General features: G+C 43.1%; 2 protein-coding genes and 1 long non-coding RNA gene across 3 annotated transcripts in view; 2 read left to right on the top strand and 1 right to left on the bottom strand.

Moving 5' to 3' along the window:
• Positions 1–25,000, top strand: part of LOC310722600 (uncharacterized protein) — a 1,041,764-nt gene that overhangs the window by 494,982 nt on the left and 521,782 nt on the right. The window lies entirely within an intron of this gene.
• On the bottom strand, positions 14,556–17,236 carry LOC310722652. Its single transcript, XR_014532442.1, has 2 exons — positions 14,837–17,236; positions 14,556–14,742 (listed from the first exon to the last, which is right to left on the bottom strand). It is a non-coding gene; the product is annotated as an uncharacterized lncRNA (long non-coding RNA).
• The window catches only part of kif3ca (kinesin family member 3Ca), a 22,095-nt gene continuing 14,661 nt past the window's right edge, over positions 17,567–25,000 (top strand). The window contains exon 1 of the mRNA XM_083535051.1: positions 17,567–19,482. Coding sequence (XP_083391177.1) covers positions 18,043–19,482 — 1,440 coding nt within the window. The 5' untranslated portion in view covers positions 17,567–18,042. The remainder of the gene's footprint in view (positions 19,483–25,000) is intronic.

A 25,000-nucleotide genomic window follows, 5' to 3' on the forward strand; every position in this document is an offset into this window, starting at 1 on the left:
TGATGCTGTACTGATTTGACTGCCAATTAATATGCAGTCCTGCTTCACTCTGTACATTCTGTATAATTATAACTGTATATAATTGGAAATTCAGGACATTTCCTAAATTATCTTCTGTATATTCACTGCGTATAACTTTTGTACAGTTGTAAACACAATGAACGTATCTCATACAGGGGGAAATAATGATTTGATCCCCTGCTGATCTTGTCAAAATTTTACGTCTTTACAAAGGAATGAACAGTCTAGAATGTTTATGGTAGTTTTATTTCAACAGAAAAAGACATAATATCAATTTTATAAATATTTTATATAATTTAAAACCCCCACATACTAAACAATTCAGGTGTCTGGCGGTCAGGATTCCTGCTGCTTGGTAGGGGATCAAATATTAATTTCACTCGATCAAATACAACATAATTTATATATAATATTCATTTATTATTTTTGTCTGGATTTATATATATATATATATATATATATATATATATATATATATATATATATATATATATATATATATATAAATATATATATTAAAATATATATATATATATATATATATATATATATATATATATATATATATATATACAAAATTATATATATATTTTTTCCTTTTTCTGTTAAAATAACCCTACCATAAAAATTCTAGACTGTTCATTTCTTTGTAAGGGGGTGAATTTACAAAATCAGCAGGGGATCAACTAATTATTTCCCCCACTGTATTGGAAATTAATATGTCTCATATATTTCTCTACATATTATTGTGTAACTGTACAATGCAATGACAATTCAGTATCTATCTATCTATCTATCTATCTATCTATCTATCTATCTATCTATCTATCTATCTATCTATCTATCTATCTATCTATCTATCTATCATATACATCAGACCTGACACTCATCTCAAACCTGGTACCTCTGGTCCAGAATAAACCTCCGAGCAATTGTGCCACATTTACACTCGGCTGTTAGAGAGTCAGTGCATGATGTAGACGTTTAGTTTCCACTTTGGCCCAGCGTGAGTCAGATTGACTCCGATCCAGATGTGGCGTTCCTGAGCAACTGGTTTCTGTGTTGAAGTGTTAGAACACCTTCCAGAACTAGAATATTTTATTGATCAATTGAAATTGTTGGGTTGCAGTTGCTCAGAGTAAAATGAAAGTAAAGAGGAAAGTAAAAGAAAATATAGATATTAACTTATATATTATAAAATAGATGCTACATACATTATATATATATATATATATATATATATATATATATATATATATATATATATATATATATATATATATACTGTGAATGTGTATATACAGTGAGGAAAATAAGTATTTGAACACCCTGCTATTTTGCAAGTTCTCCCACTTAGAAATCATGGAGGGGTCTGAAATTGTCATCGTAGGTGCATGTCCACTGTGAGAGACATAATCTAAAAAAAAAATCCAGAAATCACAATGTATGATTTTTTTAACTATTTATTTGTATGATACAGCTGCAAATAAGTATTTGAACACCTGAGAAAGTCAATGTTAATATTTGGTACAGTAGCCTTTGTTTGCAATTACAGAGGTCAAACGTTTCCTGTAGTTTTTCACCAGGTTTGCACACACTGCAGGAGGGATTTTGGCCCACTCCTCCACACAGATCTTCTCTAGATCAGTCAGCTTTCTGGCCTGTCGCTGAGAAACATGAAGTTTCAGCTCCCTCCAAAGATTCTCTATTGGGTTTAGGTCTGGAGACTGGCTAGGCCACGCCAGAACCTTGATATGCTTCTTACAGAGCCACTCCTTGGTTATCCTGGCTGTGTGCTTCGGGTCATTGTCATGTTGGAAGACCCAGCCTCGACCCATCTTCAATGCTCTAACTGAGGGAAGGAGGTTGTTCCCCAAAATCTCGCAATACATGGCCCCGGTCATCCTCTCCTTAATACAGTGCAGTCGCCCTGTCCCATGTGCAGAAAAACACCCCCAAAGAATGATGCTACCACCTCCATGCTTCACAGTAGGGATGGTGTTCTTGGGATGGTACTCATCATTCTTCTTCCTCCAAACACGTTTAGTGGAATTATAACCCAAAAGTTCTATTTTGGTCTCATCTGACCACATGACTTTCTCCCATGACTCCTCTGGATCATCCAAATGGTCATTGGCAAACTTAAGACGTGCCTGGACATGTGCTGGTTTAAGCAGGGGAACCTTCCGTGCCATGCATGATTTCAAACCATGACGTCTTAGTGTATTACCAACAGTAACCTTGGAAACGGTGGGCCCAGCTCTTTTCAGGTCATTGACCAGCTCCTCCTGTGTAGGTCTGGGCTGATTTCTCACCTTCCTTAGGATCATTGAGACCCCACGAGGTGAGATCTTGCATGGAGCCCCAGTCTGAGGGAGATTGACAGTCATGTTCAGCTTCTTCCATTTTCTAATGATTGCTCCAACAGTGGACCTTTTTTCACCAAGCTGCTTGGCAATTTCCCCGTAGCCCTTTCCAGCCTTGTGGAGATGTACAATTTTGTCTTTAGTGTCTTTGGACAGCTCTTTGGTCTTGGCCATGTTAGTAGTTGGATTCTTACTGATTGTATGGGGTGGACAGGTGTCTTTATACAGATGCCCGAGCCACCTCAGCTGACCCCTCTCGATGTGGAGGAGCAGCGGATCTACTCTGAGCTCCTCCCGAGTGACTAAGCTTCTCACCCTATCTCTAAGGGATCGCCCAGCCACCCTGCGGAGGAAGCACATTTCGGCCGCCTGTATCCGGGATCTTGTCCTTTCGGTCATGACCCAGAGCTCATGACCATAGGTGAGAGTAGGAACGTAGATTGACCGGTAAATCGAAAGTTTCGCCTTGCGGCTCAGCTCCTTCTTCACCACGACAGGCCGGTACATCGACCGCATTACTGCAGAAGCTGCACCGATCCGTCTGTCAATCTCCCGTTCCACCCTTCTCTCACTCGTGAACAAAACCCCAAGATACTTAAACTCCTCCACTTGCGGCAGGAACTCCCCACCAACCTGAAGTGTGCAAGCCACCCTTTTCCGACTGAGGACCATGGCCTCGGATTTGGAGGTGCTGATTCTCATCCCAGCCGCTTCACACTCGGCTGCAAACCGTCCCAGTGCATGCTGAAGGTCCTGGTCTGATGAAGCCAACACGACAACATCATCTGCAAAGAGCAAAGACGAAATCGTGTCGTCACCAAACCGGACACCCTCCGACCCCTGGCTGCGCCTAGAAATTCTGTCCATAAAAATTATGAACAGAACCGGTGACAAAGGGTAGCCCTGCCGGAGTCCAACATGCACCGGGAACAATTCTGACTTACTGCCGGCAATGCGAACCAAGCTCCTGCTTCGGTCATACAGGGACCTTAGTAAAGCCCTTAGTAAAGGGCCCCCGACCCCATACTCCCGGAGCACCCTCCACAGGCCGCCGCGAGGGACACAGTCGAATGCCTTTTCCAAATCCACAAAGCACATGTGGACTGGTTGGGCAAACTCCCATGAACCCTCCAGCACCCTGTAGAGGGTATAGAGCTGGTCCAGTGTTCCACGGCCTGGACGAAAACCACATTGTTCCTCCTGAATCCGAGGTTCTACTATCGGCCGTATTCTCCTCTCCAGTACCCTGGCATAGACTTTCCCAGGTAGGCTGAGAAGTGTGATCCCCCTATAGTTGGAACACACCCTCCGGTCCCCCTTCTTAAAAAGAGGGACCACCACCCCGGTCTGCCATTCCAGAGGCACTGTCCCCGACCGCCACGCGATGCTGCAGAGGCGTGTCAGCCAAGACAGCCCCACAACATCCAGAGACTTGAGGTACTCAGGGCGGATCTCATCCACCCCCGGTGCCCTGCCACCGAGGAGTTTCTTTACTACCTTCTTTACTGACTTCAGCTTGGGTGATGGACGAGTCCGCCTCTGAGCCCTCAGCCTCTGCTTCCTCAATGGAAGATGTGACGGCGGGATTGAGGAGATCCTCGAAGTATTCCTTCCACCGTCCAACGACATCCCCAGTTGAGGTCAACAGCTCCCCACCTCTACTGTAAACAGCATTGGTGGGGCACTGCTTTCCCCGCCTGAGGCGCCGGACGGTTTGCCAGAATCTCTTCGAGGCCAGCCGATAGTCCTTCTCCATGGCCTCACCGAACTCCTCCCAGGCCCGAGTTTTTGCCTCGATAACCACCCGGGCTGCAGTTCGCTTGGCCTGCCGGTACCCGTCAGCTGCCTCAGGAGTCCCACAAGCCAACCAGGCCAGGTAGGACTCCTTCTTCAGCTTGACGGCATTCCTTACTTCCGGTTTCCACCACCGGGTTCGGGGATTGCCGCCTCGACAGGCACCGGAGACCTTACTGCCACAGCTCCGAGCGGCCGCTTCGACAATGGAGGTGGAGAACATGGTCCACTCGGACTCAATATCTCCGGCCTCCCTCGGGATCTGGTCAAAGCTCCGCCGGAGGTGGGAGTTGAAGATCTCTCTGACAGGAGGCTCGGCCAAACGTTCCCAGCAGACCCTCACAGTACGCTTGGGTCTGCCGAGTCTGTCCAGCTTCCTCCCCCGCCATCGGATCCAACTCACCACCAGGTGGTGATCAGTTGACAGCTCCGCCCCTCTCTTTACCCGAGTGTCCAAGACATACGGCCGCAGGTCAGATGAAACGACCACAAAGTCGATCATCGACCTACGGCCTAGGGTGTCCTGGTGCCACGTGTACTGATGGACACCCTTATGCTTGAACATGGTGTTCGTTATGGACAAACTGTAACTAGCACAGAAGTCCAATAACTGAACACCGCTCGGGTTCAGATCAGGGGGGCCGTTCCTCCCAATCACGCCCCTCCAGGTGTCACTGTCACTGCCCACGTGTGCATTGAAGTCTCCTAGTAGAACGACGGAGTCCCCAGTCGGAGCACTGTCCAGCACCCCTCCCAGAGACCCCAAGAAGGCCGGGTACTCTATACTGCCGTTTGGCCCGTAGGCACACACGACAGTGAGAGACCTATCCCCGACCCGTAGGCGCAGGGAAACGACCCTCTTGTTCACCGGGGTAAACTCCAACACATGGCGGCTGAGCTGGGGGGCTATAAGCAAACCCACACCAGCCCGACGCCTTTCACCATGGGCAGCTCCAGAGTTGTAAAGAGTCCATCCTCTCTCGAGGAGTGTGGTTCCAGAGCCCAGGCCGTGCGTAGAGGTGATCCCGTCTCTAGTCGGAACCTCTCAACCTCACGCACAATCTCAGGCTCCTTCCCCGCCAGCGAGGTGACATTCCACGTCCCTAGAGCTAGCTTCCGTGTCCAGGGATCGGGTTGTCGAGGCCTCCACCTTCGACTGCTGCCCGATCCTCTTAGCACCGGCCCCTTACGGTCCCTCCTGCAGGTGGTGAGCCCACTGGAAGGCGGCCCCACGTCGCTCCTTCGGGCTGAGCCCGGCCGGACCCTGTGGGGGAAGGCCCGGCCACCAGGCGCTCGCATACGAGCCCCAACCCCGGGCCTGGCTCCAGGGTGGGGCCCCGGCTGCGCCATACCGGGCGACGTCACGGTCCCTGATGTAGTATCTCTCATAAGGGGTTTTGAACCGCTCTTAGTCTGACCCGTCGCCCAGGACCTGTTTGCCTTGGGAGACCCTACCAGGGGCATATAGCCCCGGACAACATAGCTCCTAGGGTCATTCGAGTACTCAAACCCCTCCACCACGTTAAGGTGGCAGTTCAAGGAGAGGACCTCAAACATGTGCATCTAATTTAGGATAATAAATGTAGTGGAGGTGGACATTTTGTAGGCAGACTAACAGGTCTTTGAGGGTCAGAATTCTAGCTGATAGACAGGTGTTCAAATACTTATTTGCAGCTGTATCATATAAATAAATAGTTAAAAAAAATCATACATTGTGATTTCTGGATTTTTTTTTTTTTAGATTATGTCTCTCACAGTGGACATGCACCTACGATGACAATTTCAGATTTCTAAGTGGGAGAACATGCAAAATAGCAGGGTATATATATATATGGGTTATACCATTCCTTTACACACAAGTCATCGGCAGCTATGACAAAATATGGCTCCTAGAACTTATTTAAGCCAAGTGGCGTTTTCTTTTTTTTAAAGTTTCCGGACACCTGGTCATAAGTATGGTATTTGTCCCAATTTGCTCTTATAATTTCCTCCACTCTTCTGAGAAGATGTTCCGCTAAATTCTGTGTGTGCTTGTTGAGATTTGTGTTTATTCAGACACAAGGGTATTAATAAAGTCAGTTACTGATGTAAGTGAGGTGAGGAGGCCTCGGGGGGCACTCAGTGTTCGAATTCACCCGAAAACTGTTCATTATGGTTGAGGTCAGAGCTTTATAGCAGGAGATCTTCCACTCCAACACATGCAAAAAAATATATCTTCATGGAGTTCGCTGTGCACAGGGACATCGTCATGCCGGAAAAGGTTTCTCCAAGTTCAACTGAAAGAAGAAATTTCAGGCTACTGCATCCAAAGACGTCCTGTACAATTTGTTTGCCTTCAGCTTTAAAGTTAAGCTAAGAGTTTGGGAAAAGAACCACATATGGCTGGGAAAGTCATGTATCCCAATACCTTTGTCCATATCGTGTAGGTGCTGTGTAGAGTTACACCAAACGGAACTATCTAGAACACAGTAAAAACGACAGTAGATAACCGACCAGTGCTTAAAAGTAATCATAGCTAATGTGGACGTGGAACAACGTCAAGATCAACATCGACATCAAAGGTAACTGTATTTAAACACCAGAAAGATCAGATAAAAGATATATCCAGTATAACATCGGACTTCTGGAATAAAAATACATGCAAACACCCCCCACCCACCCATACACACAGACGTCATGCAGATTCTATGAAAAAATGAAAAACGAAATGAACGAACTGGGGTGTGGTTAGAGGCGAGCAAGTATATACCCTGCTGCATGAGTCACCAGCACATCTGGTCCTGTTAAGCCCACCAGATGTCACCACAACAACCCGTTAAAGAGGATCAGATTTAGGATCTTCCTTCACTTTCTTACACAGATCTGAAGTGAAAAAATCTTTTTAGAGCTGTTTTAATGCAGTACAGTGTGATTCAGTGGTGTATAGTAGTTTCAAAGCCTAATCGATTTGAAGAGTTGGTCTCCGTAGTGTTGCGATACGTCATTTATGAGGGAACGTCAAGCGCACCAAGCTGCAAGCAGCTCCGTCTCGTGTATTTTTGCTTTCGGAAGAGCGCTTTTATCCCTGTTTGAGAATTTGAAAGCAGTGCGTGGAGGATATTCCCACCAGAACTACGAACACACAGTACATTAACCACATTAAGGGTACGTAATTTCTCTGCTATGGCGAACATCCAGTTCATTCAGTGTGTGAAGTGTGACATGTTTAGTCAGTCTCTCTCCGTTGTTAGCGATAATTTAATCTGTAAGAAGTGTAAGCTAGTTTGCTCTTTGACGGAGAAGATCTTAGCATTAGAGGAGCGCATCCAGAGTCTAGAGAGAAGTAGTGAGTGCGAGAGCAGTCCAGGTTCTGCAGGGGAAAGTCTGGATGCCCTAGGTGAAGTTAATATTCCCCCGACTCCGGCATTAGAGCCCTTGCAGCGGGGCGAATGGGTGACGACTCGGCAGCATATTCGCAAAGCCAAAGCTAACGCTAAGGCTCGCCCACGGGAGCACCATTCCTCTCCGCTTCACGTGTCCAACAGGTTTGCTCTCCTCAGTGAAGCACCCGCTGAGAAACCTGAAAGAGCTCTGGTTTTAGGAGACTCCATTCTGAGGCACGTGAAATTAGCTAGACCTTTAGGGGCACCAGCAGCACAGGTCATGTGTATACCGGGAGCCAGGGCGCCGGACATAGCAGGTCAGCTTAGATTCTTAGGAAAGCATAGGTTCTCTAAGATAGTTTTTCACACAGGAGCTAATGATATACGCCTTCGACAGTCAGAGGTTACTAAGAGTAATATTATAGAGGTGTGTAAATTAGCGAAGGCAATGTCCGATGCTGTAATATGCTCTGGCCCCATCCCAATACGACGTGGCGATGTAGCCTACAGCAGGTTATGGTCGCTGAACTGCTGGATGTCCGAGTGGTGCTCCAAAAATAATGTGGGCTTCATTAATAATTGGAGCATTTTTGAGGGCAAGGCTGGCCTGTTAGGGCGGGACGGTGTCCATCCCACTCGGGAAGGTGCTGCTCTCATTTCTTGTAGTATAGGTCATAGTCTCAGAACAGCACTAGTTAACAAGTGACTGTCTAGAGCCAAGGCCAGGGAGCAGACAGACAGGCTAAACCGACCGTCTGCTAGCTGCACAGAGTCGTTACTCAGGATCCACCAAATTGAGACTGTGTCTGTCCCCCGAGCGAAACCAACATATAGGAATTCTCAGAAAGTCTGTTTTAGTAACCTGATTAACATAAAATTAAATAGGACTGAACGCACAGCCAGCACCTCTGATCTAAAGATAGGATTGCTGAATATTAGATCTCTCACGTCTAAAGCGCTTAATGTAAACGAAATTATTACCGACCAGGAGTTTAAAATAATGTGTTTGACAGAAACATGGATTAAACCAAATGAATATTTAGCATTAAATGAAGCGAGTCCTCCTGGGTATAGTTACATACACCAACCCCGTCTAAATGGCAGAGGAGGCGGAGTCGCAGCTATTTATAATAATAATCTAAGCGTCACACAAAAGACTAAACACAAATGTAAAACATTTGAAGTTCTTTACACCAGCATAAAATATTCAGTGTCTGAAAGCAGGTCCAGTCAGACAATTCCACTCATTATTATTTATAGACCCCCAGGGCCCTACTCTGATTTTCTCATAGAATTTGCAGATTTCATCACAAATTTAGTTACTTCTCTAGACAAAGCATTAATTGTTGGTGATTTTAACATTCATTTTGATCATCAGGAAGACTCCTTAAGAGCAGCAGTTGTGTCCATTCTAGATTCAGTTGGAATTAATCAGAATGTTATAGGACCCACTCATAGTGGTGGACACACTCTCGATTTGTTGTTAACATTTGGATTAAAAATAAAAAACGTAGTCATAATTCCACAGTCTGAAGCTATTTCAGACCATTATCTCATCTCTTTTAAAATTTGCCTCAGTCATTGCATTACTACTTCACCACGTTATCGTGTTAAGCGTACTTTCACGTCAGCTACAACAGCGCGTTTTATTAACAATCTTCCAGAAATTACGATATTAGATAGATCTCCGTCTGACCCTGCAGAGCTCGACTGGGCCACTAAACACCTAGAATCAACATTACGTTATACCCTAGATGATGTAGCTCCCCTTAAGACCAAAATGATCAGGGAGAAAAAATTAGCACAGTGGTATAATGATCATACACGCACCTTAAAACAGACCACTCGAAAATTAGAACGTAAATGGCGTCAAACAAAATTAACAGTATTTCAAATAGCATGGAAGGGGAGCCTCCTAATTTATAGAAAATCTCTTAGTGCTGCTAGATCAGCATATTTCTCCACCCTCATAGAAAATAACAAGCATAATCCTAGATTTTTATTCAGCACGGTAGCAAAATTAACAGGGAATAAAAGCACTGCACTCACATGCACACCATCATTAGGTACTAATGATTTCATGAACTTTTTTAATAATAAAATTGAAAACATCAGGCAAAAAATCCAGACGGTTAATATAAAGCCAAATTATTTTACAAGTAACCCTGTAGACAGCAGTGTAATTATAACAGACAATCAATTACAAAGTTTTACTCCTATTCACGAGAATGACTTAATTTCATTAATTTCCTCATCAAAATCATCAACCTGCATTCTCGATCCCTTGCCTACAAGTTTCTTTAAACAGATCATTCCAGAGGTAATTGAACCTGTTTTAAAAATAATAAACTCTTCCATTAGCACTGGTTTTGTACCAAAATCCTTCAAACTGGCAGTTATCCACCCCCTAATTAAGAAACCTGACCTTGACCCATGTCAGCTGTCCAACTACAGACCAATATCAAATCTCCCCTTCATAGCCAAAATTTTGGAAAAGGTTGTAGCACAGCAGTTATGCTCACACCTACTTATGAATAATATTTTTGAAATGTATCAGTCAGGATTTCGGCCTCATCATAGCACAGAGACGGCGCTAGTTAAGGTGGTAAATGACCTGTTATTGGCCTCTGATCAGGGTTTTGTCTCCTTACTTGTTTTGCTCGACCTTAGTGCAGCTTTTGACACCATTGATCACACTATACTACTTGCTAGACTTGAGAACGTTGTTGGAATAAAGGGAACGGCTCTCTCTTGGCTCAGGTCTTATTTGACTGATCGCTATCAGTTTGTTGATGTTAATGGTGAGTTCTCCACACTCTCTGAGGTAAAGTTTGGTGTTCCTCAAGGATCTGTCTTAGGCCCTCTGCTTTTCTCTTTATATATGCTGCCTCTTGGAGAAATTATTCATAAACATGGTATTAGATTCCATTGCTATGCTGATGATACACAGCTATATATTTCAGCAAAGCCAGATGAGAGAGATCAGCTTAACAATGTTAAAAAATGTGTAAAGGACATTAGACAGTGGATGCTCGATAACTTTCTTCTGCTAAACTCAGATAAGACGGAAGTACTTTTACTAGGACCACATGCAGCTAGAAGCAAACTTTCCGATTACCTAACATCTCTGGATGGTGTTTCTGTTTCAGCGTGTACGGCTGTCAAAGACCTTGGTGTGATTATTGACTCGAGTCTTTCCTTTGAGGCTCACGTGAATAATATTACCAGGATCGCCTTCTTTCACCTTAGAAATATTGCTAAAATTAGAAATATGATGTCGTTACAGGATGCAGAAAAACTAGTTCATGCTTTTGTTACTTCTAGATTAGACTACTGTAACGCTTTACTGTCTGGGTGTGCGAGTAGGTGCATAAATAAGCTTCAGTTAGTTCAGAATGCAGCAGCAAGAGTCCTCACTAGATCTAGGAAATATGACCACATCACCCCTGTATTAATCAGTCTACACTGGCTCCCAATCAAATCTCGCATTGATTATAAAATTTTACTACTGACATATAAAGCACTTAATGGTCTCGCACCACCGTATCTGAGTGAACTTCTGTACCAGTATGATCCTCCACGCCTACTTAGATCAAAAGGTGCAGGCTATCTGTTGGTTCCTCCAATAATGAAGATTACAGCAGGGGGCAGATCTTTCTCTTATAAAGCCCCGCAGTTATGGAACAGCCTTCCTATCAGTGTTCGGGACTCAGACACAGTCTCATTGTTCAAGTCGAGGTTGAAAACATATTTATTCAGTCAAGCCTTTAATCAGTAGATTTTTTCTCAGGTAATGGCTCAGATCTGGAGGGAACATTGATATAGAGTGTTTGGTGAACTGGGATATTTGTACGCTGTCGTCCCCTCACATTCACGTGTTCACTCAGGTTTGTTGATGGTGGTGTGGTGGGCCGTCTCTTATCCCAGAGATCCCTCATGTCTGTGTTGCCTTCTGGTTCTCCCTTTTAGTTATGCTGCTATAGCGAGTCTTGCCGGAGTCCAAACTGCACAGTGACTTTAACTCTCATGCAACAATAGGTACACTTAATAATCCATATCCTTCTCTTCCTGTCACCCTCTTCTCTCTCTCTCTCTCTCTCTCTCTCTCTCTCTCTCTCTCTCTCTCTCTCTCTCTCTCTCTCTCTCTCTCTCTCTCTCTCTCTCTCTCGGTCGAGTTAAACATGCTCCTGAGGCTCCAGTGACCACTGTTCCTGCCCCTCTCCCCCCCGTGGATCTTCCCACTTCATCCAGGCCTGCCTGGATTGGATGTCAACAGTCTCCTACACTGATGTCAACAGTCTCCTACACTGACTCAGAAATACACTTCGCTTTTGATCATCATCACTGCACCCCGCAACATTGTATACCCGCCACAAATGGACATTCGGTGTAACCCAGATGAGGATGGGTTCCCTCTTGAGTCTGGTTCCTCTCAAGGTTTCTTCCTTATGCCATCTCGGGGAGTTTTTCCTTGCCACAGTCGCCAGTCGCCACCGGCTTGCTCATCAGGGACAAACTTACTCATAAAGAACATATTCATTTTTAATCACCGCATTATCTGTGTAAAGCTGCTTTGAGACAATGTTCATTGTTAAAAGCGCTATACAAATAAAAATGAATTGAATTGAATTGAGTTAGGCCACACCCATCATTTAGAAACAGACACAGAGGCCAAGCCCAACACAAACAGAGGCCACACCTATTACATACAGGCACACACACAGAGGCTATGCCTAAAACACAGACAAACAAATAGGCTATGCCTAACACATACACACAGAGACCACACCTATCACATACACACAGAGACCACACCTAACACATACACACAGAGACCATGCCTAACACATACACACAGAGACCACGCCTAACACATACACACAGAGACCATGCCTAACACATACACACAGAGACCACGCCTAACACATACACACAGAGACCACACCTACACATACACACAGAGACCACACCTAAGAGACATACACACAGAGACCACACCTAACACATACACACAGAGACCACACCTAACACATACACCCAGAGACCACACCTATTACATAAACACAGCGATCACGCCTATCACATACACACAGAGACCACGCCTAACACGTACACACAGAGGCCACGCCTAACACATACACACAGAGACCACGCCTAACACATACACACAGAGACCACACCTATTACATACACACAGAGACCACACCTATTACATACACACAGAGATCACACCTATTACATACACACAGAGACCACACCTAACACATACACACAGAGACCACACCTAACACATACACACAGAGGCCACGCCTATTACATACACACAAAGACCACACCTAACACATACACACAGAGACCACGCCTAACACATACACACAGAGACCACACCTGACACATACACACAGAGGCCACGTCTGACACATACACACAGAGACCACGCCTAACACATACACACAGAGACCACACCTATTACATACACACAGAGATCACACCTATTACATACACACAGAGACCACACCTAACACATACACACAGAGACCACACATAACACATACACACAGAGGCCACGCCTATTACATACACACAGAGGCCACGCCTATTACAAACCCACAGAGATCACACCTAACACATACACACAGTGACCACACCTAACACATACACACAGAGGCCAAGCCTATCACTTAGAGACACACACATAGGCCACGCCTCTTTAGTCTACCTTCCTAACTGCCCAGGAACAGTCCTGTCATAGGATCAACACCTTCTGACACAAAGGGATGAGCTCAGTAGTAATGCCATTCTGTCTTAGGTTGCTCCATTCTGGTCTTGAGAGTGTTACTCCTCAAGGTATCAGCACTTAAATCATTGTTGGGCAGAACAGGGTGTAGGCTGAAGGGAGTCAGCCTGGGTGAGATGAGGTAGGCCCGGTAAGCAGGATGTACTTCCTGATTAGCACACATTTAGCTTCTATAATTACAGGTGATTCATATGATTTGACTATAAAATCTTCACTTTTGGCAGCTAAAATCTAAATGATCAGCGTGGTAAGGTGATGAGGGGGAAATGGAGCTTTTGTTTAGCATGTATCTTCTTAATCTAATATCATTTCCTATAGAAGTGATACTGTATATTGTTTTATGCAGGTATTTTTAATTATTGTTATATTAATGCTTAGTTTTGTCTCTGAACTATTCCAGAGGAACCATCCAGTGAAAAATGTGAGCAGATCGATCACTGTGTTTATGCACTGAAAGTGATGTTCTCTATAGTACTGAGGAAAATTCCGGTATGTCATGAAAAAAACAGATTTGCAAAATGTGTTTGGATGAGAATTCTGATTTATTCCCTAGTTTTAGTTCTGATTTGAAGTCTTTTTGATAAAGGACGAAGAAGAAAGCCTATCTCAATTCTCAGTAAAATGTTTCTCTGGAAAGCTCGACATAGGAAGATCCAGGCAGCGTGTTTGTCATCATGACACACACTTATCACCGGGACAGCAGAAACGTTGCGTTCAGGAATGTGCAGTATTAGTTGGCTCAGGTTCAAAGCCAAGCACAGACTTGACAGTCGGCCTGTGGTGTGCAGTGAGGGAGGGAACCTCATGGCGGGGGAGAGGCCTGTGGCAGGGAGAGGGGTCCTCATAAACAACCAGTTTATACAAGTTCAAGGAAATGCAGAAAAGAGGATGCCAGCATCACAGCCTCGGATGGAAAATATATAGCACGGATTCATGTGATGGACATTTATCCAAATCAATTTAGTTTTATTTGCATTTATAACCAGTGTTGTGCTAGTTACTCAAAAATAGTAACTAGTTACAGTTCCTCGTTACTTCATTCAAAAAGTAACTCCATTACTTTGTTGATTACTTACACCAAAAAGTAATGCATTACTGTTAAAAGTAACTTTTTAGTTACTTTTTTAAAGAACGTTCTTTGATGTTCCCATTAATGCCCTTTTATGCCTTATGGTCTATACAAACACAAAACTGACTTAAACACTATTTTATTAAAGTCAGACCTGCACAAACTGAATATATCACAAGGATTTCTGAAATAAATAACAAAACAAGCTGAATAATATATTCAGAATCAAAAACTAAAGTGGCTTCTGCATCATAAAAGCTGTTGTGTTGAGCTCTTAAAAATGTTCCTTTCACAGCTTAAGTATGAAAACTATTAACAATGTAGAACAGAACACTGGGTTAGCTTCTAGCTTCGTCGAGGCATGGAGTTTCTGGAGGTGCTGCTATCGCAGTAGATACGAGCTTCGAACCAGAAAGACACAGCTTACATAAGACTAAAACGTTTTTGTCTTTATGCTCAACTAAAGTGTAATAATGAGCATATTTCCACTTTGAGAAACTCGTCTTGCTCTCGCCTCGACTCGCCATTACTGCTGCACATACCTGAATAAACGGAGAAACGCCCACATTGCGTCTTCTTCGTGTTTACAGTGGTTTATCCACCAATCCTACAATGCGACGCTGCTGTAAACAGGTTAGACTGTAGGCTACACTTCAGCCCAAATTCATTCATTTAAAAAAGTAACGGGTAACGCACCATACGTTATCGGTAACAAAGTTACTTTATTTAAAAAATTAACAAGTTACAGTATTAGTTACTGTCAAAAGTAACTTTGTTACAGTAAGCGTTACTGCCCAACACTGTTTATAACAGTACACATTGTCCAAAAGCAGTTTTATGGAATGACAGATTCAAAATCTACATGTTAGCATTATAAATTAGTCTCTATCAGTTTATCCCTAATGATCAAACCAGTGGCAAGTGTATTGTGTTTAGATTTATATAGATGGATAGTTGGATAAATGGATTGATGGATTAAAACCCCCTGAGACAATATTAGGAAGAAACCTGGAGAGGAACCAGACTGCAAATGGCACCTACACTCATCAGGGTGACACCGAATGCCCATTAACTATAGTCCCATCATTGTTGAAGTTATCAAATGTTCCCTAGTAGACGCTTAAATGCACATGACATCGCCTTCCTGAGTCAATTTACATTTACCATATTTAGCATATGCCCTTATCAGTTCAATTTAGTTTAAACTCATTATTTTTTTTTTGGTATAGAACTTCCAATTGTCTCAAAGCAGCTTTACACAAATAACGTGGTAAGAAAATTATTGCGTATCCAGAGCGACTCACAATTATATAATTAATACAGCTGTTGAGGGTTAAGGGCCATGCTCAAGGGCCCAGCAGTGGCAGCTTAGTGGTGATGGGAATTAATTTGAACCTTCTGAAGAAGTCCAACATCTTAACCTTCCTGTGGTACAATATATGAAACAAACCGTTTAACATTAATTACAGTCCCAATCCATCTTCATGGTTCCTAATTGAAACTATACACAGTAACTTCAAACATCTTTAAAGTGTTCAGATATAAATGTGGGTAAATGGATGGATGGATGGATGGATGGATGGATAAATGGATGGATGGATAAAAACTCCCATTGAAAAACACTTTTGGATCCAATGAGAACTCTTGAGTTTGTCTAAATGTGAGGTGGACTAAAACTACATTTGAAACAATATACTGTATAATTGTCAAACTATTTTTCCGACTGTTAATACACAAGTCTAACTAAAAGCGAAACATCAAGCTAGATATTAAAGTTTAGCGTCTCATCGAATTTTGCTGGAACGCCAGCCAGTTATATTTCAATATTTAGCTAGCCCATAATGGTTTGCTAACATAAAGTACTCGTTGGATTTCTCAGAGTTACTAATCCATTTGCTAGCTCCATGCTAGGTAGCTAAACCTATGCTGAATAGCTTGATTGGATGCAACACTGTACAGTCAATGTTCTGTTTGAAGAATTCCATGTGACAGTTAAGAAATATATACCAAGAATAGTTGACTTGGCATCACAAAGCTTTTATAACAGACTTCAATCTGTGTGCAATGATTTAAATATGTTTGTTAAATCACATAGCAGCATTAGCAGGACTAAACATGTATTGGATGACTAAATACATTTGGTTTAAAAGCTACATTTTATATTTTAGCTTCAGGGATTTTCTAAATACCTACTGATTATCACTAAGAGATTTATGGGAGCGAAGGAATGGCTTTAATGTCGGCCTACAGCTCCCTCTGCTGGCTGGGAAAGGAATAAAATGTAACCCCACAGCACAGTTGGTCATTTTCCCAGCAGATGGGGGAAGAGATTCAGAAATTACAACAAAAAAGCAAACAATTACAGAACAATGACAAATATAAAAATATGACAAATAAAAAAAATAGATGACATAGGTGTAAAAGTTTACATGTACACATGTAAAGTTTACATGTAAACATTTACACCTATGTCATTTTTTTATATTTGTCATATATTCAGATATTAGATATTCAGATTAGAGATGAATTATATATTCAGATGTCAGATATTTATAGATCAGAGTTCTTCAGGATTTTCTCAGACAAACCTAAGCTTCACAATTTATTTTGATTAGACAACACTTCTGGATGTGTGATGCTGTTCTTCATACACTTACAATGATTCTTACAGAACACGTTCCAACAGGTCCTGTTTAATCATCTTATATTTAATATTAATCTATAAATATCTGACATCTGAATATATAATTCATAAATATCTGTCCCCCAGAGAGGTTACCATATGAAAAAAGTGTCTTTTTCTGTAATTTCACATCCACATATTACCCTACCTGTGTTCTAAAATATATTTATATATATATATTTTGATTATGTAATCCATGTTTTGTATACTTTTCTGCTATTCCTTCTTCTTCTTCTTCTTCTTCTTCTTCTTAATAATAATAATAATAATAATAATAATAATAATAATAATAGTATCATAAGATATATTTGAGGTCATATTTAAGATAATATTTAAGCCAATATTTGAGACTTTCTATGTTTTATATTCAGGATAATATTTGAAATGATATTCAGGATAATATTTTAAATATGTAAAATAATATGTGAGGTAATATTTCAGGTGATATTTAAGATAATATTTGAGGTCATATTGGAGACTTTCTATGTTTTATATTAAAGATAATATTTAAGAAAATATTTAAAATAAGATTAGAGATATTTGAGATGATATCCTCTGGTGCTCAGTCTGGAATGTGATTGGACCACATGACCGCACCGCAGTGAAGGGGCTGGGTTAGAGAGAGAGGGATAGAAGGAGAGAGGGATAGACGGATAGATAGACAGAGAGAGAGAGAGAGAGAGACCGATGGTGGATGTAATAAACACTAATAACGGCTGGTCTGCTCGGGTTGAAGCCGGTGAATTCTTTGTTTCTTGATGAGTTCAGTTGCGACGCGACGCCGCTGATTTGCGCTCGGCACACGGAGACGCGATGCGCTGCGCCCCGGGAGCCGCCACCCTGCTGCCGCATCCTCTCTAGCGCTCCGCCACCTCTCTTTGTCGGCGTGTCTGGTTTTATTTCGTTTTGAGGGATCGCAGGAGGCGGAAAAAAAAGAAAGGATAAACAAAATGTCTCTAAAATCCAAGCAGTGTGAGTCGGTGAAGGTGGTGGTGCGCTGTCGCCCGCTAAACCGCAAAGAAGAGGCGTCCGGTTATGAGAGCATCGTAGACCTGGACGTGAAAGTGGGCCAGGTGGCGCTGCGGAATACCCGAGCGGCTCCGGGCGAACCGTACAAGACGTTCACCTTCGACGCCGTGTACGATGCGGGATCCAAGCAAAGCGACCTGTACGACGAGAGCGTGCGGCCGCTCGTGGACTCGGTGTTGCGCGGGTTTAACGGGACGGTGCTCGCGTATGGGCAGACGGGCACCGGGAAGACGTACACGATGCAGGGTGAGTGGCTGGAGGCCGAGCGGCGTGGCATCATGCCCAGCTCTTTCGAGCACATATTCACGCACATCTCCCGCTCCCAGAACCAGCAATACCTGGTGAGAGCGTCCTACCTCGAGATCTACCAGGAGGAGATCCGAGACCTTTTGACGTCCGATCACAGCAAGCGCCTCGAGCTGAAGGAGAGCCCTGAATCGGGGGTGTACGTCCGAGACCTGTCGTCCTACGTGGCTAAGAACGTCAAGGAGATGGAGCACGTTCTGAACGCAGGCAACCGCACGCGCTCCGTAGGTGCGACGGATATGAACGAACGCAGCTCTCGGTCCCATGCCATCTTCAGCGTCACCGTGGAGTGCAGTCAGCCGGGTCCGGATGGTCGCAACCACATCAGAGTGGGCAAGCTGAACCTGGTCGACCTTGCCGGGAGCGAGCGCCAAAGCAAAACAGGTGCCCGTGGTGAACGCCTCAAGGAGGCCACCAAGATCAATCTGTCACTGTCCGCCCTGGGCAACGTGGTATCTGCTCTGGCTGACGGTCGCGGTGCTCACGTACCCTACCGTGACTCCAAGCTCACCCGCCTGCTCCGGGACTCGCTCGGGGGAAACGCCAAGACCGTTATGGTGGCCACGCTCGGCCCTGCCTCCTACAACTATGAGGAGACCCTGACCACGCTGCGCTACGCCAACCGCGCTAAGAACATCAAAAACGTCCCGCGCGTCAACGAAGACCCTAAGGATGCACTGCTCCGTGAATTCCAGCTGGAGATCGCCCGCCTCAAAGCACAACTCCAACGACGTGGCATGCTAAATGCCCAGAGGAAGAGGAGGTTTCGGAAAAGCACTGACCACGAGGCGAATACAGATGATCTTGATGAGGACGATGACGAAGATGACGAAGACAAGGATGAAGATGAAGACGATGATGAGAAGTTGGAGAAGGAGGCGCAGGAGTTCATGAAGGAGCAACAGGAGAAGCTGGAGCAAGAAAAAGAGGCCATCGTGGACGATCGTTCGCTGGTGGCTGAGGAGAAGGTGAAGCTCTTGGAGGAAAAGGAGAGGATGATGGGAGATCTGAAGAAGGAGCAGGAGGCCACTGCGCTCCTCACCTCCAAGTTTAAGGTGTGTATGTGTGTGTGTGTATGTGTGTGTGTGTTGGTGTTTTCTCAGGTAATTTATATGGCATATACATTTGTGGTTCTTGTATCCATATTCAGGTATGGTTAAATGAAGACTGTTGCTAAGCAACTGGCAAATATGGACACCATGCATAAGCTAGCTCAATATCAGGGTAGCTTTTTCGAAATCATCTCAAACATCTACATATTCTTCGAAGGGATTAAGACTAAGGAACACCACAGCAGATCTTTCATGGAGGCTGTAAAGAAGACGATGGGGGAAATGATGGGGGAGGGAGAACAGAGAGTCCCTTAACTTTACCCTCGAAAACCATTCATGAGCTATAAAAAGCTGAAGAAAGTTGGATCTATGTTAATATAGGACACACTGTGATGTCACGTGGATGTGTAGATGCTCAGGTCAAAAGGTATCTTTAACCCGCCCGTTCGAAACACCTCAGCTTTCTATTCAGATTCATTCAAATTCAATAAAAAAATACATTAAGATTCAATTTTTATGATTTATTTATATATATTTATTACACAGATGCGCTATATTTAACAGAACAGGAAAAGAACATCTGTTTTTACTTCGTCTTTTTTTCTTACTACAAAGGCGTTTTTAAGAAAGGGTCGTGGGTTAGAAGTCAGAAGGCACTTTGGTAAAGCCTGTCTGAACCGAAGAAATAAAAGTGAACCTGAATTGAAAAAAAAAAGATGTTTTATCAAAGGAGTCTCCAGTGTCAGAGCTAAAGCTGTTACTTGAGTACCAGATTGGTGACCGAGAAGCTTCCGGGTTAAAAGAAAAAGAGATTCAGCTGCTGGAACTTATGTGAAAAAGCGCTTTATGTAGCTATAAGTGGATGAAAAGCGTTACTTTTCAATGATTAATAGTTGTGGTGGATATCGGTAGCTTGGAGGAGCAGATAAAAAGTTGTTGAACTTTAATTCATTAACTAAATACATTATGGAATGATTTGTCACTTTTTGCGAGCGCGCACACACAAAACATTTGATCCTTATAATCACAAGACCCTATTGGTGCATGTGTTATTTATAAAATTATTACTGGTTTGTCTATTTTATTTAAGTGTGTGTGTGTGTGTGTGTGTGTGTGTGTGTGTGTGTATGTGTGTGTGTTTTGTGTGTGTGTGTGTGTGTGTGGGGGGGGGTTCCCGGGCAGAAGAAGTGCAGTTCACTAAGAGGTCATGAAGCTATTGATCAATGCTAAAAGCTTTACAGTCGGAGGTATTAGTGTGTAATGTGGGACTGAAAGCTTATAAAATGAAAGTTTCCATTCAGTGTGATATGCTGAAGACCATAAACCAATGGGTGAGAGATGGGCATGTCTTGGAGTGAAACAAGAGATGAGTGTCTTTGGGTAAGCCTGATGGGTGTGTCTTTGAATGGAGCAGAAGAGATGGACATGTCTGAGTAGGACAGAATAGATGACGACTTTTAGTTGGACAGAATAGATGATGTGTTTGAGAAGGAAAGAAGATATGAAAATGTCTAATTAGGACAGAATAGATGAGGTCTTTGATTAGGACAGAATAGATAGACAGGTGTTTAAGTAAGACAGAATAGGTAGACATGTTTTTGAGTAGGAAAGAATAGATGGACATATCGCTGATTAAGAAAGAATAGATGTACATGATTTTGAGTAGGATAGAATAGATGGACACGTCTTTGAGGGTATTTGGGTGTGTGTTCGTGTGTGTGTGTGTGTGTGTGTGTGTGTGTGTGTGTGTGTGTGTGTGTGTGTGTGGATGTGTGTGTGTGTGTGTGTGTGTGTGTGTGTGTGTGTGTGTGTGTGTGTGTGTGTGTTACTCCAAGGGAATTTGACCAACCCTTCTCTCTGGCTTCACGTTGCTGATGCTTGGCCTATTAGAAACCCCCCAGGAGATGAAGTAATCACTTGAATAATGTACCTACAGCTGAAGTGAGGATATATGAAGCTGAGGTAGGAGAGAGAGAAAGAGAGAGAGAGAGAGAGATGAAGGGAAGAAGTTGGAAAAGAGAGAAAGGTCTTGGAGCTTGGAGAGCAGAGATGCTATCGTAACGCTCTATAAATATCCAGTATGCTGGATGCCTGGCACTCGTTTCCTGACAGGTGATGACTCATGGCCTCCTCATCCTGACAGAAGCGCTCTCGACCAATCACGACGCGGTTTGGAAAACAAAACAGGAAACTCATCAGTGGGACGCTAGTGAGCGAAAGAAGACTGATACGCTGCAGTCTGAAATATCCTTAACACACACACACACACACACACACACACACACACACACACACACACACACACACACACACACACACACACACACACACATACATTGTTATCTCTCTTCCTGTGTCCCAGTCTGTCTAAATTCCTTTACAATCCGTGTGTTTGTGTGTGTGTGTGTGTGTGTGTGTGTATATATATATATACACACACACACACACACATCTTTGTCCTCTTCACCCCCCCAATGTCCCAGCATCACCGCTCTCCTGAAATATTGATGAATCAGCGTCTGCTTTTCCCGTTCTATAAGCTCCCGGTTTGCCTGCATACATAATGAGCCCGTCTCATTCCCTCGATTTGTTGCTATAGCAACGTACCCGAAAGGGGGGCTGGATTTAAAGGTCCTGCTGAATAATGCCTTAGTATACAGTCACACAGAGACAGAGACACACAGAGACACACAGAGAGAGACAGTCTCAGCTGTTAAACCCAGTTATATTCTCTTTTTATTCTGTCATTTTTTTTCACATCCGCATTCCTCGCGTTGCCAGATCAACCATAGAAGCGTATTTTCCTCAATTTTGTTTCATTACAACATCCAGTTTGGCATCACACTTAATAAAAATGTACATAAACCCAATAAAATCTTTACCACGGTCCGTCAAACTCCCTGAGACTTCATGAGGAAGAAACATTGAGACTCAAAAGGGAACCCATCCTCATCTGGTTGTCACCGAATGTCCATTTATTACAGTTCCACAATTGTTCAGTGATGGATGATTAAATGCAGAGCTGTTCATGCAAACTGTGGTCCTCAGCCACAGCCACAGTCCATATCCATCCTCAATTTATTTAGGAGCTTCACATGAGATAACACAACCACAGACATGCAATTCATAACAAAAGGTATATGGGATCGACATCACTGTAAACAAACAAACAAACAAATCATCAGTGAAAAGTTAACCTGAAAAGCTTGGCTTATATCCACCTCTTAATACCATCATGACACCACGTCTATAGAAATCATTATTATAGAGAAACACAGTGTATCAGAGTGCCGCATCGCACACAGGAATCTCAACCCAATGAACACGATTCAACACGTCTCCTTTCACTGTAGCCGCAGCCGCACCGCCCGCATATGTCGTCTCTAGCAGGAGCATCGATATTAACCAAACGTTTTCAGTGCGTTACGGTTTTTCCCTGGGGATTTGAAACGAAAGCAAATGGTGTGTTTTTGTGCAGGAAATTTTACGCAAAAGTAGAATCGTAAAAAACCTAGCGGCAGCTATTAATTATACGAATATATTTAAGCTTGTGCAAGTTTGCGAGCTCCGATTGGTGCGCTCTCTGACCGTCCAATCAAAGGACCTGAAAATGCCGACGTTATCGGACGCCTGCTAGAGGGCCCCCCTCTGGTGTCACCGATCGAAAATCTGATCGTTTAAAGTGAACTTGATTCTGAACTTGAGGGTGGTAACGTTCTGATCACTTCATCTCACTATGTTTTTGTTGATTCATTTCCCATAGCAGCATGTTCACGTGTGTTGTCTTCTTCACATAAACCCTACAGGGGACCTGCATTAACACCAGCTGTGGATGAAGAGAGCAGGGTGTTTTCCTGTAGATCTGTCCTTCCTCACATCTCTGTCATCATGGTGATCTAATTACAGCTGACTCAGTGTGTGTGTGTGTGTGTGTGTGTGTGTGTGTGTGTGTGTGTGTGTATGTGTGTGTTTCGGTGGAAGGGGAGATGGCAGTTGATTTGAGTTAGATATAGATCAACACTCTCTTCCTCCCCCACCTCTCTTTCTAATGTACATGACAGGGTGTGGCTCTTGGGATTCAGTGCAATCTGTGTACACACACATATACACACACACACACACACATATACACACACACACACATATATACACACACACACACACACACACACACACACACACACACACACACACACACACACACACACACACACACACACACACGCCGAGTGATGCACTCTCTCATGGCTAGGTTCTCTCCTGGCAATATATCTCTGAGAGTTATTGTGTATTAGAGCTGGCACTGGGTGTGTTTGAGTCTGTGTGTGTGTGTGTGTGTTAGCTAACGAGATGAATAATTGCTGTATTGTTGCTGGGAAAAAATGAGCCACCAGAACAGTGATTTCTTTCATCCCTGTATCTCATGTGTCTGTGTGTGTAAGATATGAGTGCATGAGTGGATATGTTGATATGTTGTTGTAGTGACCTGATTGGTAATGTAGCCTCGATTCTTCCACCCAAAAATCCAAAAAAATTTACTTGTAAATAAAAACAATACTTTGCAAATCTCATAAACCCACATTTTAACAATAAAACATAAAAAACACGTATAAACTGAGAATATATACCATTTTAATAAAAATATAAGGTAAATTGTAAATTTAATGGCTGAGACACGTCTCAAAAAATTTAGGACAGGATCATGTTTACCACTGTGTGGCATCCAATCTCATTTTAACAGCAGTCTGTGTATTTTTTGGAACTGACGATACCATCTCCAGGTTTCAGGAGAGGAATGTCTTACCATTTGTTTCTAAAACAGGATTTTAAGCTGGTTAACAGTCCTGGGTCTTCTTTATCTTATTTTGTGTTTCACGATACACCAAATGGTTTTGATTGGTGAAAGGTTTGGACTGCAGGCAGGCCAGTTCAGCACTAGTGATGGGAAGATCTGGTCATTTTTGTGACTTGGTTCTTCGAATCACGTTCATCAAAATGAGCAAATCTTTTTTGAGTCATTTAGTTTGTTTCGTTTCTTTGATCAGAAATAATATGTAAACATTTTAATAAGCAGATCCCCTAATACATCCACATATACCAACTATGACAATAGTTCCAATAATATATATGTACAGTATAGATAACTGCATAGCATCTATCAACTCGGGCCGTAGGACTAAATTCTGTTTTCTGTGTAATGTACTTCATAGCGTACATGGGAGTCATGTGATAAAAGAACGAATGACTCAGACTACAAGAGTCGAGAGGTGAACTACTCAGTTCTGTTTTCTGTACATAACCTACAGAGATTTTCCGATGCTTTGCTCATGCACGGCCCGGAGAAAATGAACTGATCAATCTTTGAGATGACTCGTTCTTCTGAGTCGCATTAAAGACTCGTTCATGAACGACTCATTACTATTTTGCACCCGGATTTTTCTACTACGAGGCCATGCTGTTGTAATAGATGCATCTAACCTTAGATGCCAAAGCATACAAGGCCTTTCCTTCCATGTTGCTC

The sequence above is a fragment of the Silurus aristotelis genome (genome assembly GCF_946808225.1).
Source record: "Silurus aristotelis genome assembly, chromosome: 29".
NCBI classification, from domain to species: domain Eukaryota; kingdom Metazoa; phylum Chordata; class Actinopteri; order Siluriformes; family Siluridae; genus Silurus; species Silurus aristotelis.